Source organism: Primulina eburnea, chromosome 1, assembly GCF_022965805.1.
Source record: "Primulina eburnea isolate SZY01 chromosome 1, ASM2296580v1, whole genome shotgun sequence".
Classification (NCBI taxonomy): Eukaryota; Viridiplantae; Streptophyta; class Magnoliopsida; order Lamiales; family Gesneriaceae; genus Primulina; species Primulina eburnea.
The window spans coordinates 15,774,763-15,791,843 of NC_133101.1; the positions used below are offsets into that span (position 1 = coordinate 15,774,763).

General features: G+C 38.0%; 1 protein-coding gene and 1 long non-coding RNA gene across 2 annotated transcripts; one reads left to right on the forward strand and one right to left on the reverse strand.

Moving 5' to 3' along the window:
- Positions 1-9,682: 9,682 nt before the first annotated feature.
- Positions 9,683-10,177, forward strand: LOC140811667 (uncharacterized). The gene is made up of 3 exons (XR_012113504.1): positions 9,683-9,796; positions 9,879-9,966; positions 10,038-10,177. It is a non-coding gene; the product is annotated as an uncharacterized lncRNA (long non-coding RNA).
- A 2,303-nt stretch (positions 10,178-12,480) lies between these two features.
- Positions 12,481-12,903, reverse strand: LOC140804935 (uncharacterized). Its single transcript, XM_073161095.1, has one exon. The coding sequence runs from the start codon at positions 12,901-12,903 to the stop codon at positions 12,481-12,483; it is 423 nt and encodes a 140-aa protein (XP_073017196.1).
- Positions 12,904-17,081: the final 4,178 nt, after the last annotated feature.

Sequence of the window (17,081 nt, forward strand, 5' to 3'; positions counted from 1 at the left end):
GATTCCATCTGCACGACCCCCTGCTCCTACTTCAGTACAAGCTACTGCATCTGTTCCAGCACCATATACTGCTTCTACTTTCAGACCAACGTCTGGAATAGTGATTCGAGAATCAACAAGCGGGTCTTCTGCATTTCGACCCATTTTGCCTATATCATCAACCGACAAAGGCAAAGGAAAGATGATTGAAGAACCACCGGTTTTCGGACTCAAAAAAACTGTGACCACCGGTATTGATCTTCATTTGGCAGAAATCGAAAGCTCTGCAAATGATGACATGAATTTCTTTGAAGAGTGGCACAAGGTCCGAATTTTCCATTCTTTTGCTTACATCAGGACAAAAGGAGCCTACGGGAAAATAATGAACGCTGAGAAGAGGGTATTTCAGCTTGCCAAAACGGAAAATGTCATCGAGGCCTTGCGCAGAAGAAGTTACATCCTAGATCAGCTGAGATGTCAGAAGCTGGAATCAGTTCTGAAAGTTCTTGAGTCAAATTTTGATCCTGATATTCCTACTGTCGTCCTGGATCAAAACATCATTTTGATTTTTACTGACAGACTGAAACAGATGTGTGAGCAACTTCTTGCTCAAGAAAAGGGCTTTAGCAAGCCAATTGAATATCTAGTCGGCCTTGTTCCAGACTTTCACCAGATTCAGCCAGTTGAGGAACGGACTACAGCCTCCCCAAAGGCTTCTGCTCTCAGTACTCCTGCTTCTCCAACAAGGCCCATTCAGTCTTCATCTCTTTTAGCTGTGCATGAACTGGCTTCAGTTGAGGAAGTCATTGAGTCGATTGTTCCCACGTTCCCCACTACTCAGGAAGCAGTACCCACTACTTCATTGCCACCATCACCCTCTCCAACCGCAGAACAACATATGGAAAAATCAGATGGTATATCTCTTTTTCCATATCTAGAGATATTTTCTGCTGATCATCAAGCAGAAATGAAAGCTCTTTTGGATCAACCATCTGAACCCATTACCGCAGAACCATCAGATTCACCTGCTGCCATTGTACCACCAGAAGAGAACTTGGTCTCCACCATGGCTGTTCCTGATGAAGAAATCGTTCATGCCGTAGTTGTTGCTGAACCAACTGTCTCTGCCATTCCAGAAGAAAGCTCTGCTGATCCTGGTCTTTCCACTGTTGTGATAGACACCAATCCTGTCTCTACTGCACTGATTATAACTAATCCTGTTCAAACTCTCACCAACACTCGCACTGCTGAAATGAGGGAACGCATGCTTGCGCGAACCACCTCTCCTGAATCAGATTCATTCAACTTGGAGTTCCAGATTGATGTTCTACAAAGGGAACTCAATAACTTGTCTGATTTAGTCAAACGGATGTCATGTGAGAACATATCAGAATTTACTGGTGCTCAATCCTTCAGAGATCGGATGGGCAAATACATATATAACACGGCGGAAACCATGGACAAGATGTATGCTGAAACCGTTGTTTTCAGACAAGCCATCACGAGAAATAACAGTCACATCGCGCTTGCTCAAACTGATATAATCAATCGAATCACCGAGCATGATGATCTATTTCGATCATTTTCCACCTCCTTGGAAGTAATGGATGCCAAGATTGATTCTCAAACTCAATCTATCACCACTATAAAGGCCTAAAAATCCTTACTTTGAAAATTTGCGGGAAATTTAAAATTTTTCTTTTAAAATAAATGGAGTGCCTCATTCATACCAAAAACTGATAAAATGTTTAACGTTCAAAATAGCAGCGGAAGAAATTATTACTTGCCAAAATAACAAGTTAAAGTATTCAACAACTGATAAAATATTTGAGCATAAAAAAAATGGCAAGTGCTGAAACTGAGGTCCTCGGGTGCCACTACTGCCGACCCAAGCTAGCTCACTGGTCCCCGCCCTCAATCCCGACATCATCAGTACCTACAACAATCAAGTCTAGTGAGTCTAAAGACTCAACATGCATATATCGTAAATAACGAGTAAATAATATAGTAAAATTTGCATGTGATAAAAATATCATGTCATGAGGCATACGTGAAAATAACTTGTCATGAGCAATTATAATACGTGCATAACTGAACTGAAAAATCATAGTGAAACTGTTTGCTCCTTAGAGCCCTGTACTGAAATAGCTTGTAATAATTTTCTGGTGAGATTATGGTCTACGCAAGTGGTCCTTGAACTGAACTGAACTGAGCTGACCGATACTGGGGACCGGACCGATACTGGGGATCGGATTTACGTCTGATCAGACTACTGCCACAGTACTGGGTGAAACAACTGAACTAACCGGTAACTGGTGACCGGACCGATACTGGGGACCGGATTTAATCATGATAGTAAAGTGACCACATGCAATATCGCATATATCTCAAAATTTGTATTTTATGCACGTAATATAATGAAATAACTGAATTAAATATCCTGTACCCATTTACTGATTGGATTGGATCGCTCTCAGGCTCGCTGCAACCTAAATATGCCATGAAAAATATGCAATAGATTTATGGGACCAAACTATGCAATAACCTTAAAAAATGTGACAATTACGCCTACCGACTTCGTATTTAATCATGACTCCAAACCAACCTGAACCAACACTGAACCATCATGTAGTCATGATTAAAATACGCCTAAAATGATAAAATAATGCTCCTAAAATGGTGAGGGCCAAAATCTATGTGAATGGAGGCCAAAACATGAAACGCTCTTTCGAGAGTCAATTTGGCACATCGCACCGAAAATTCTCGTACGACCTCAAAAATGATCCGATTGATGAACGGTCAAAAACATGACCTTCCCAACTCAATGAGGCACTATCCAGTCCAAGGCCATAGGCTAAAATCCAACCGAGAACTCGAACGAGCCACCGAACCGACGCAGCAAGCTGCTGTCAAGAAATTCCAGCCGCTGCGCTTGGGTTGCTTGTGTCGTTTGCGAGGCTAATGGCCATTGGGGCTTGAACCACCGACCAGAACCTCTTACCAACATCCTAAGGAATGATTTGAACCATGGCTATGGGCCCTAGACCAGCCACAATTTGCATCACACCATAACTCAACCGAAGGATCCAACCGAGAACACCTTTGTATGCGCAAGGTTTTTTTCTTCGTTTGCTGTCATGGATCGCCCCAGGGGCCATTTGATTGACCATGGTATGATCTAGACTTCATGGGGCATGGTGTGAACCATGGCTAATGGTAAAGAACCAACCAAGATCCACACTAACACCATACGACTCAACTACACTTGCTAGAAAATCAAAGGGGCCGAGAAAGGGGAGGTTCTGTTCTTGCGTTTGATTTTAAAACCGATGTACCATGGACCAAATCACCAAAAGGGCGACTTAGTCACGTCTTAGACATGCTAGGGAAGTGATCTAACCATGGCTATAGGCCTTTTGTGGCAGCCATGATCAGAAACCGTTCCCTTGACCACAATCTGAATTTTTCGAAACTCATATGGACACAAATGGGAGGTTGCTGCCATCTTCGTGTTTCCAGCGTGCATGGGGTTGAATGAGTGGACCAACATGGTCCTAATGCATCCTAATACATGTCTATATGTCGCCTTGGGAGCCTGGAACCGAACCAATACCTGAAACCAACACAGCAAAGCAACCTGTGAAGAGCATCAAGAAAACCGAAAATCTGCATGTGTTGTTTTCTGAAAAATTCTTGAAACATTTCGGTTTTTGGCATATAATGAAAATAAATGATAATAGGACTTGATTGAAGAGTCAAGGAAGAATATATGCATGCATGGTTTCGTTTGAAAGAAAAACGAAAGAATAAGACGATTCGGCGCGGAGGAGGTGGAGTGCTTTCTTATCTTGCTTCTTGCTCGATTTTTCTCTCTTGTTTCTAGCTATGAGGGTCTCGATTTTTCTACTCTGAATGCTCTGAATTTCGTGAATGAGGGTGGGGGAATGATGGTTAGGAGTGTGAGGGAGATCCAAAAATAAAGGGATGCAAAGGTATGACCAAGTCTTCTCTTTTTGAAATAGGAATTGGTTGATATCAAATGGCTTCTTGGATGGATCTAGAATGAGTGGCCGATTCTCTCATGCAAATCTAGACTAGGATAAAGCTTAATAATTAATTAATTAAGGTTGATTAATAATTAAAAAGGTTTGCATGCTAAAATAACAAAGAATGGGTCAAAGGGTGAGTTGGCATATCAATGCTTAATCAATTAAGGGTGGCCGAAATTACACAATAAAAATGAAGGGGAAATGTTGTTTAGTTGATAAATTTTAATACCTTTAGAGCCTTACCTATCCCTTAAATAATTTAGTGAATTAACACCTCAATTAAGGGACCTAAATGAACTTATTTCCTACTCACCTCAAGTAACTTAAATAATTCCTTAAACTTCCTTTTAACTTAAATCAACTTACTAGCTAGCTAAAAATAAAATATGGGAATGATTTCTTAAATCTTAAATTTTATCTCAAAACTCCAACTCCAGTCCGGCCTCACTGAATTAACTAAAAAGATAAAAATTAAACTACTGCATAAAATAATTAAATAATTTTAAAGAAGAGAATTTAAATACTCATGCCATAAAAATCATTTTAATTTAAATACTAGAATTATGCATTGCTTATACGTAGTCTAATTTACGGGTTCTACAACTACTCTCAATGATCGTATCTCCACTCAAGCTCCGTATCTGGAGATGTTAACTAATGGTATTCAAAACTTGTCTGGGCGAATGAATGATCTTTTGGCCCATGTGATTGCCGCTGATGCCAAAAAAGGCGGAGAAAGAAAGAAGAGATCCATCAGAAGCTCTAAGGCAATCAGAGGCTGAACCTTCAGATAGAAGATTTCAGGATCCTGATCCTCAAGATGAAGAAATCATTTACAGGGACATTGGAACTGATTGATAATTTACTTTGTTACTTTATTGACTTTATCCTTTTGCCACATGATTATCTGTTATTTAACGCTTTCCTACTGTTTAGGTTTTGGCATCACCACAAAGGGGGAAATTGATAGACATGAATTTAATTGTGGCGATGTAAATAAAAACCAGCAGACCAACAGCACTTTTTAAGAAAACAGTAGACTAACTAGAAATCAGAAGCTACTGGTCTTGCAAAACCAAAGCAGTAGAAAGGATAGAAAAACAGAACCAGTAGAAGATGTTGACTAACGTGACTACTTTAAATGTTACCGTTAAAGCTCCAAGTACTAGTATTAATTGCAGTATTAAATACTATACGGAGTCATTTAATGCACTTTACCAAGTTTAGTATAAAATAGAACTGATTGTTTTATAGCTTTTATGCAGGAACCATTTTTGGTAATAAAGCTGATTCTATCAGTTATCTGAAGACATCTTCTGATTATGAACGTTGAACTCAGTCGCATATATATTCGTGGAACAAATCCTTACCCGATACAACACTTCGCATAATATCTTTTCAAGGATCAAAGCTTTTACTCAACAGACAACCTCGAAATTCCTTGATCACTTAGAGTTCAACACAAAGAAAAGTAGCACACGCTTCATAGCAAAATATCTGATCTTTTGAAGATCATCTTGTGCTACTGATTCTTACATTCTTTACAATCTTTCAATACATAATTTATCAGAAAGAGATTGTAATCTGAAAAGAGTCTTTTCAGAACTTTGTGTGTCACATTATTTGTGAGTCGAGTAACTAAGAGTTTCAGTCGGCTGAGGTGTAAGTCCTTCTGAAATGGGTGTGTACAAGAGTTGTATTGTAATATCCAAAGTCTTTTAATTATACCTTCTGGAAACAGAAGAAGGGGAGACGTAGAAGATTTCATCTTCGAACTTCCATAAACAACTGCTGCCTACTGTTATTATTGTTTTTCCACTACTTCATCAGATTGTTTCCGCACATATTATTATAATCTAGGTGAAGGTGTACGCACAAGATAAACTACTATCTCTAACAAGATTTTATTGCCTCATCGAAAGAGAAAGAAAAATGAGTAGAGTTTATTCAACCCCCTCTAAACTCAACTTCGATCCTCAACAATTACTAACATATCCGAGTGAATAATCAAGCAAATATAAAACTACTAGAAATTATCACATGAAAAAAACCTTAAAATATAAGCACACTAATTTATTATCTCTTTAAAAACTTATAAATATGATTATACAAATATATATTCTCAAATATATAATATCGGTTAGCGCATATATTATATTTTTTGACACAATAAATATTCTTGTAAAAAGAAATACATTTTTAAATATAATAAATATATCGAGTTTTCGTATTTTAAATTTTTTAAATGAATTTTATTTTATCCTTTTTTTTGGGGGTTTTTGTTTAGTATCTGTTTATGTTGTTTTAGAGGTCACGTGTTTCTATAGTTTAATGATTACGGTAGCTTTGTAAAAAAAATATTGATTAAGTCTCTTAAATGTCTCGTTTAACATATAATAACTAGATGTATTGATTTTAGGCGTGCTTTTAATATTTTAATCAATGTATTGTTTATTTGTTCTACAATTAATAAATCTTAAATAATTGTAATAATTAATTTTTAATGGTAATTATAGATGGAGAAGCTAGCACAAGCATGCGGTGTAGGGGAAGCATAGGAAGTGTAAATGGATGCACGAGAGTTACAATATAATCAATTTTCTTTTCTTGTCTCGTGGGATAAATATGTAACTTTACTTATATATAATGTACATGAATCTTTATTCGTTAGATCCGAGAGGAGTATACCGGTGTTGAGGTCCACTTTATTCAAGATTTATGTATGATAAACGCACGGAATACTAACCCAATCTCGACAAAGAAAGACACATTCGAATTACATAAAAGGCATTCTCCTCGTATCAACGATTGTGCGTGTACTCGTACATGTGCATAATAAGATGGTTCACTCGATATTTAATATATTTAGATATAATTTCACACTACTAAAAGAAAAGGGAGTTTGAATCAAATTATTCATTTGGACCATTATTTTTCATAATAGAATCAAAGCCCAACACGTTAATGGTGACAATCCTGGGCCAGAATTGGGTAGGAAGAGAATGGTAAAGATAGATCCAATCACATCATTAACCTGACCGGCCCAATCCGGTTATGGGCTGATAATTTTGGAATGGATGGTTCGTTCGGGTTCGGGTTCGGGTTCGAGTTCGAGTTTTAATTATAATTAAGCAATGACTCTAGTTTCAAGGCCAATTTTTTTTTAATAAAAAAACATATATAAATTTAATTAAAAATAAGTCAGTCACAGACATTCATCTACTCTGCAATAAAATGTGAAACAAATTAATAACGTTTCCACTGATCTATTTAACATATCGCGGGATAAGTGAAAGCGACCTTATATTATAAAATTTGGATTTACTTTTTAAAACTCCATGTAAAGCTCTGCATCAACAACTTTAAAATTAATATTTTAAAATGTTCTCATAAATTTTTTTTATAACATTCAAGTAAAATATAACAAAAATCTTATTTTAATCTTTAAATTTAATATTATTCATAGTTTTTATTAGGATGTATAATTTATCTTCTTTTTCTTATAAAAATAAGAAATATTAGGGTGTATAATATTATATAGTATTTTTACATTCACATATCTTATATTCATATATTTAATATTTATCCCCTTATCAAGTTTGATAAATAATAATATGTAAGAAAAATAAATTCAAATACATAAAGTACAAAGGAAGTAAAATGCAAACAAAAAAAATGCTCATATTTAATATATGAATATTTTATGCATATGCACAATATATTTTTAAATAATTGGTTTAGTTTTGATTTTTTTAAAAAAATTAAAGAATTTTAAATACTTGATTTAGTTCAGATTTGTTGTATGAAGGATATGGAGCTAGTTGAGAAAAAGTGGGAAATAAAATAGTTAAAATTTGAAAGCATTAATAAGTACATGAAATTAAATCTAAATATTAAATGTGACATTGAGACATAATTGGGAAAAATTGATGTTAGTATTAAGTGACGAGGAGATAGAAGGAAGTGATCACTATTCTTAGTCAAACATCTACTGTATACAAGTGTTTTATCAAAAGTTCTTGCGTTATTTAGTAGGGACATTTATTGCATTCAACAATGTCTCTCTCAGTAATTACACTTCTTGTCATGAATGAGAATTGAAACGTGACCTTGAATCTGATAAGAATTGTAGGACAACTTGTTTGTCGGTTTATCAAAACGTATAGGTAGTGGTATTTCTTTAACTTGAATCATTTTAACCGTCCAATAATACAAAAGTCACGTTTCGATTGTTCTAGTCACCAGAGACAATTGTTATATCCCAACAATCTTCTTCCCAACAATTGCACTTCTTGTCATAAATAACAATAGAAATCGTGATATTAACTCTGATATTAATTGTAAGACTGAGCGTTTATAACTGGTGGTAATGGTGCAGCAACATATTGATATACAGGGTTTTATTTAAAACTAATTTAAATTAATTTTTTTTTTCAAAAATAATGTAAAAAAAAGATTTGCAATTTTACGGCAAACCGTGCTTTGTAAGCACGGACACTGCACACGTGGAGCAGCGTACGTGCTTACAAAGCACGGAGCATGCTCCACGTTGGAGCGTCCGTGCTTACTAAGCGCGGACGCTCCAACGTGGAGCAGCGTCCGCGCTTGGTAAGCGCGGACGCTGCTCCACCTACTTTTTTTTTTTGCTCCATTCCTTTTCTTCTATTGGACCGACACTTATCTAGTTGGATTCGTTATCCTTCCTTCCTCCTCCTTCTACCTCTCATTTTCTCATTCACCTGTTTCTCCTTCTTCCTGGAAATTTTTTTGAGATTGTTGCCGTAGAACAAAATTTAAAAGATCTATATCATATTTCAGAATGGCAGATAATCGAAGTCCAGAAGATCTCAGTGTCCTCTATTTACAAGCGACACATATGTATTCAAATGTTTCTTCATCAACCGTTGATGATATTGTCAAAGTGAGGAGGTCAGACAATTTGATTTGGAAGTTATTTACTGATAATTACGTACACAATCGTGTCATTGCATATTTAAATCATATGGGTTTTTATGGATTTTTAGAATGTGGTTCACGAGTTTATGATAATCATCTGATTACTGCTCTTGTTGAACGTTGGTGACGTGAGACACACACGTTTCATTTTACATGTGGTGAAACAACAATCACGTTAGAAGATGTTTCGATAATTTGGGGTCTACCAATTGATGGTGAAGCAGTAACAGGGGTAGATGTGTCAAATAAAGTCGAGGAATGTCAACACATATGTTTGGATATGTTGGGATTTTTGCCAGCCTCAAAATATTTGAAAGGTGGTCATCTGTCTATGACTGCACTATATGATCATTGTATGTCTAACCTTGTTACTGATGATACTTCAGAATTAGATGTTGTGAAATTTACACGTTGTATAGCGTTAATGATTATTGGAGGAATAATGTTACCTGACTATCAAGGAGGGTCTGCTAGACTAATATTTTTGCAACTGCTACGGGATATTGATACCGTGAAGTTGTATAGTTGGTGTAGTGCAGTTTTAGCATTTCTATACCGTGAATTGTGTAACGCGTCACGTATAGAGAAGACAACAATTTTTGGACCTTTATATATCCTGCAGGTATCGTTAATGTAATGTTATTATTTAACACAATTTTTATCTTAATTTTATTTAACTATTTTTATTATTATAAGCAGATATGAGCATGTAGCAGGATTAAATGTGTTAACCCCGACCGAGATGGGTAAACATTAGGTGTACCTCCGGTTGATCCAGATGCTTTTATTCCAATTTCTCCATATGGTGCACGGTAATTTGTAAAAAAAATATTTTGTTTATATCATATATATCTTGTATAATTTTTTGATATGTAAGATTTTTTTAAATTGCAGGTGGAAGATTGAATTTAGTTACACACATTCGCCAACACATGATGTAAAAATTATAAGGGATTCTCAAGATCGTATGAACAATAACGAGGTATTATGTAATTTTAATATTTTTGTTTTGAATATATGAATTTGTGATTTGAACATTATAATTTTTTACAGTTTAATTGGGTCGTTTACCAAAAAAATGACATAGATGTGAAGACGATTACCGATTCATACGACAACAAAATATGGCGATGTGTTTGTCCCTTTATATGCTTCGACATCGTGGAGATGCATCGTTCTAATCGGGTGATGCGACAATTTCAAAGAAGTCAATCAAATCCAGAGTCTGCCGTAGACAATGATGATATGCATAATATCACCAGAATAGGACATCGTAACACCGATTGGAGAGATTATTATAGACATTCAATTGTATTGTGGAATTATAGGCTGAGATATGTTGCTAAAGGAGTGCGACACGGGCGATCGATGCAAACAGACGAAGACTACTTCCAATGGTATAATCGAATAACTGTGCGTACCATATCACCTGCAGTTAGTCTTGTTGGTTTTTAACCACTTCCGTACAACACTTTTGTCGGAAAACTTAATGTTCAACAAAATTTCAGTACGTCTTCTCCTTTCTCGCATCAGTCATCATTCGGGCGGAGAAGTGAAATGGTTAGGCAACCAAGTGGGTTAGCAGGAAACTTTACTATTATTCCGTCAACTGAATTGAATGTTGTAGGAATCTCAACTTCTCAACCTGGTTTTTTCAGTGATTCAGGGTTTGTTGACTTTCGTTCGTTTGGTCAGCTGGATTTTCAGACTCTTTATTGGTCGAACACACAAAGTTTTACGAATTTGCTTAATGTTGGTCCTCAGCATCTTGTGCATGACACTCGACCAAAAAGGAACGTTATTTCACCTATCAATTTTCCAGGTTACTCGAACGAGGAAAATCCTGATGATGTAAGATTGCGTAGAGGGACGAGGAGACGGAATCCACCTGATTGTGGTACCGGGAGCCATTTGTATCATTATAATTATAACGATGATTCTTCTAGTTAATTTCAACTATATAATTTTTGTTATTGTATCGTTTGCTTTGTTGCCTATCGTTTGCAACTATATAAAAACAAACGTACATAAATTAAACAAACACGTCCAACATAATGTTTTTACAATTACACGTCTAAATACCAGATAATTACAAGTTTATATGAAGAATGGGGAAGAATGAGATAAGGGAGAGGAGGGAGGTTATATGTGTACGAGGGATCTGCAACTCCCGACGTTTTAAAAAAAACCGTCGCAAGTAGCGACGAAGTTTTACCCATCATCGCAAATAGCGACGGTTTTTTTGAAAACCGTCGCTAATAAGCGCTCGATCGATAATTTTTCACCGTTCGAACGCGACTAGTTCTAGAGGATTTCCCAGAGAGTGCCGCGCCTGAGAAGTTTTTTTAACCGCTCGTGCGCGGCTTCTTCTGGAGAACGCGGTCCGATTTGGGAAATTCACCAGAACATACCGCGCCCGAGCGGTGAAATAATACCTATCGGGCTAGCATTTGTGACGCTTTATTTAAAACCGTCGCAAATGGCGACGGTTTTTGTAAAACCTTCGCAAAAAACGACAGAGTTTCAAAAACTGTCGCTAATTCCAGATCTGCAGAACTCTCCACGCACGCGCGGTGAAAAAACAATTGAACAAAATTAATTAAAAAAAGGACAAAAACACATTAATAGTCATTAAACATATCAAACCTCAATACAAATTAACAAAATACTTCATCGATGTTGTCTATGTCTAGAAACGGCTGTGTCCATCTCATTCCTCAATCGCGTTGTTCTGTCTCTACCAACTCTTCTTCTCTCACGTCTAACAGGGTTGTGGTGCAACTCAAAGGTTGTAGGATCCCAGTATCGCTCATCTGCAAGTGGTTGAAATCTTCCTTCGTACGTTGCCAAATACTTTGATATGCTATACCAGGGCTGCACAAGTGTCGTGGGATCCAATGAGTGCCACTTAGCTGTGCAAATAGCATGGGAACATGGGATGCCAAAAATCGTCTATTTACCACATGAACAATCACTGGTTGATAACTTGACGACCTGCATATGTTGGCCACGACTTGGTCTTCCTACAGTTGCGACCGAAACAGTTTGCTCACATACATCGTATTTGGCAACACGATGTTCACTAGATTTTCTCGACCATTCCTCAAACTTCCGACATGCATAATCTGACCACAGCTGATTTTCCTGAACCATACGACCACCTTTTATCACACGCTCAATAAAATATTGTACGCACCTCAGAAGTGTCAGGTGTACTATGACAAATATTGGAAGTCTACGAGCACCCTTCAACACACTGTTTAAACACTCCGACGTATTGGTTGTCATCACCCCACGACACCAACCACCGTCATGAGCCAAGCTCCATTTCTCTTTTGCAATTCCATCCAAATATCGGTGAGCCAAAATGTTTTTTTGTTTGATCGCCTCCATTATTGATTCAAACTTACAAATTTGATTTTGTGTGCCTGCCGCCCAGCATAAATCTTTCAAATGCACGTCTTTGAATTTAGCGTTGAAGTTTGAACAAACATGTCTAAAAAAAACGATGCACACCGTAAGGAGGTTGAAAATACGGTAGATCTGCAGTTGCTCGAACGATTCCCTTATGCCTATCAGAAATAAGACACACACTATTTTCACCACGAACAAAATGTTTTCCTAGGTTCTCCAAGAACCATTTCCAAGAATCAATTGTCTCTTCATCAACTATAGCAAATGCTAGCGGTAGAACTTGATTGTTCGCATCCAGAGTAACAGCGATCAACATTTTGTGCTTGTATTTGGTATACAAGTGTGTACCATCGACACTAATTATTTTTCGACAATGCCGAAAACCATCAACACATTGCCTGAATGCCCAAAAAACATAGTTCAGTGTCTGACTCATTTCATTGTTGGTTCTGAGATGCTTCCACTCCACAGCTGTTCCCGGATTATATTCGCACAAAGCACACATATATTTGGGAAGTAATTGAACGATGCTCTCCCATGTACTGTGGGGACCCGGGCTCTAACTCAATTCTTTTTGGGATTTACTGGATCTTTGCTCGAAAATGTGGGTCAAAAATTAGCTTAAATCATTAAATCAAATGTATAGTCAAAGCATAACATGTCTTTTTAATAATTAAACAACATCAGGTACATACAAGTCTGTTTAGTACAATCATACACTAGTATTCAAATCCTGACTATAAACATAATTAGTACAAGTCTAATAGGAAAACACTAGAAATCTTCAACGCCCGAGATCTCCACGCTATTGTCAATCTCTCATCTAGCTCGAGACCCAGATCCTGCCCCACCTGTTGCCATACACACATACATACACGACAACAGCCGGATAACTCCGGTGAGAACAAATCCCAGTATAAAACATGTATGCATGCAATGTAATAAATCATACACCAATGCATAGCATATATCAATGCACATGAATATATAATCTACAACATGTAAAGGAATACAAATATGTATTCAACGTCTAGTTTTTGACTCGAATCTCTAATCTAGGGATCCCGGTGTGAATAAGACGGTCTGTCACCTACCCAACCACTCGGGGTGACGGTACGTCTTATTCCTAGACTTCGGTCAACTCTGTATCGAGGGTCTACACATAGAGTAAATCTGCTCCTATGCGTCGATACACCGAAACGTCTAGTTTTGGCCGATCTGCCAATATCTCCTATCTCAAGACTCGAATATTAATCAATAAACAAGACATTACATAATCAAATGTAATAACAATCTAGTATGTGATTTAGGGAGACTGGTATCAAATCTGAATCGAGTTGTGCAATTCCGTGACCACATGAATTATACCTTTCTTGTCGAATAGTCGGTGTCGTAGTCGAAGTCTTGAGTTCACAATAACCAATACAAATCTGAAATGGCATAATCAATGTGCACTTCATCAATATACATTTCAAGCAATTCAATATACAAGCTGAGATCGGTTTCAGTATACTTCGACGGCGTAACGGCGTAATTCTTCGATACCGCTAACTCAATAATATCATACCCAATCACAAGCAACTCATACTATCATCAAAACATCAACATATATTCTAAAATCTGTATATTTTCGGTCTATCACATGCTGGAAATTCTCGAACATCTATACGGTATCCGAAATTCAATCCGATTGCATTTCTACGATACTCAATATACCAAAAACACATATTTCTAACAAAATCATAACTTCTCCAACATATGAATTTCGAAGCATGCTAAAAATGAACAATACTTACATCCTTAGCTAGTTCTTGTTGCAAGGATCGCAAATCTGTACTCGAAATTAAAATCGGATAGCTATTTGTTGCATAATCTCAATTCTAATATGAAGAAACTTTGAAGAAAACAAAGGGAAACTCTCGGTGCTCTCAGCTGCTGGAATGAAGAATGAAGATTCAGCAATTTCATATATATATACATGCCATGTGTCAAGCCAAGAAACAAAGGTGGCATTTTCGCATGCAGAACCGCGGGTGCGGTAAGTTTCTTAGCGCGGGTGCGCTCATGCTTCGGCAGCCCTTTCATTTTCTGAAATTCATCGACCGCGGGTGCGGTCTCTGCAAGACCGCGGGTGCGGTGATGCTACGGCCAAACTTCATAAATCTGAATAATACACCGCGGGTGCGATCTTGTCTGAGGTGCAGGTGCGGTATGGCTTCGGCCATTCTTTCAAAAATTCTCATTTTTATGTCATGCATTCTCACCTCTTCAAATCTAACATCAATGACCACTGATAATTCTCGAGCCTTACATTTCTCCCCCTCTTAGACAGGAGTTCGTCCTCGAACTCGTAAGCAGTTAATAATGCAAGTATATACAAAACAGTATAATCAAAACTGAAAGGAATACTTACATCATATGAACAGCTCGGGGTGTTTCTGTCTCATATCCGATTCTATCTCCCAAGTTGCTTCCTCGATGCCATGACGATTCCATTGAACCTTCACAAGCGGAATAGTTTTGGTTCTAAGCTGTTTCTCTTTCCGATCAAGGATCTGTATCGGTCTTTCAATATAGCTCAGAGTCTGATCTAGCTCGGCTTCGTCAGGCTGAATGACATGAGAATCATCTGGCATATATCTGCGCAACATCGAAACATGGAATACTTCATGTATTCCCGACAAAGAAGGAGGAAGAGCAAGTCTGTAAGCTCGATCGCCAATATTTTCAAGAATCTCATAGGGACCGACGTATCTAGGAGACAATTTTCCCCGCTTGCCAAATCTGACGACGCCTCTGAAGGGTGAAATTTTCAAAAATACTCTGTCTCCCTGCTCAAATATCAATGGTCTGCGTCTGATATTGGCGTATTTCGCTTGCCTATCATGTGCCGTCTTCATTCGCTTCTGAATGATCTTCACTTTCTCGGTCATTTCCCGAATCATATCAAGCCCCAACTCTGGTACCTCAGAGATATCATCCCAGTACAACGGAGATCTGCACTTCTTTCCGTATAAAGCTTCAAACGGTGCCATCTCAATGCTAGTCTGATAGCTGTTGTTGTATGAAAACTCACACAACGGCAGTGAATCTTGCTAACTAGTACCAAAGTCTAGTACTACTGCTCTTAGCATGTCCTCTAAAGTCTGGATAGTCCGCTCTGACTGTCCGTCTGTCTGAGGATGATAAGTAGTGCTCAGGTGTAAAGTCGTACCCAAAGCCTGCTGCAAACTGTGCCAAAAATGAGAAGTAAATCGTGGATCACGATCTGATACGATCGACTTAGGCACACCGTGCAATCTGACGACCTCTCTGACATACAACTTTGCCATCTGATCGTGTCGATAGGTCATTCTGTATGGAATAAAGCACGCTGATTTGGTCAATCTGTCTATCACAACCCAAATCGTGTCACAGCCTCGCGAAGATCGAGGTAACTTCGTCACGAAATCCATGGAAATGTGATCCCATTTCCATTCAAGAATAGACAAACTCTGAAGTAAACCTCCGGGCTTCTTTCTTTCTGCTTTCACCTGCTGGCAATTCAGGCATTTAGACACAAATTCTGCAATGTCTGTCTTCATCCGCTTCCACCAGAATTGCGTCTTCAAATCATTGTACATCTTCCTGCCAACAGGATGAATACTAAACCAACTACAGTGTGCCTCTGCCAGGATCTGTCTTCTCAAATCGGGAGCATCTGGCACTACTAGACGGTTATTCACATACAGAACAGATTCTCTAACCTGATACTTTGATATATGACCAGTTCTGACCATATCAATCGATTTCTGAATGCTCGGATCAGTTCTCTACGCCTCTTTGACCCTCAAAATCAAATCTGGCTCAATCTGAATCGTAGCAAGTCGTAACGGTCTACTCTCTGTATCAAATGTCAATCCAGACAAGCAACAATCCTCTACTAAATTCGATACACCTACTGTTGACAAGGAAAGCGCACATACTTTTCGACTTAAGGCGTCTGCCGCTGCATTCGACTTCCCTGGATAGTACTTGATCTCGCAATCAAAATCTTTCAGCAGATCAAGCCATCTTCGCTGCCTCATGTTCAACTCTGACTGAGAAAAGAGATACTTCAGGCTCTTATGATCGAAATAGATTTCAAATTTCTCGCCATATAGATAATGACGCCAGATCTTCAAGGCAAAGACAATCGCCGCTAATTCAAGATCATGAATCGGATAACGAGTCTCGTGCGGCTTCAGCTGTCTAGAGGCGTACGCTATCACGTGCCCTCGCTGCATAAGAACACATCCTAGCCCTCTGTGAGATGCGTCACAATATACAACAAACTCACCTGTACCTGAAGGAATCGTCAAGACAGGCGCACTAGTTAGCCTCTTCTTCAACTCCACAAAACTGGCTTCACCATCTTCGGACCACACAAATGGCATGTTCTTCTGTGTCAACTGGGTGATAGGCTTCGCTATACTGGAGAAATCTCGGATAAAACAACGATAATACCCGGCTAGACCCATGAAACTGCGTATCTCTGGTACAGAAGTCGGTCTCGGCCAACTGATCACAGCCTCAACTTTACTCGAATCTACCGCAATACCATCTCCAGATATAATGTGCCCCAGAAAGACAACTTGTTTCAGCCAGAATTCGCACTTGGACAATTTGGCATATAACTGCTCTTTTCTCAAAGTCTGCAATACA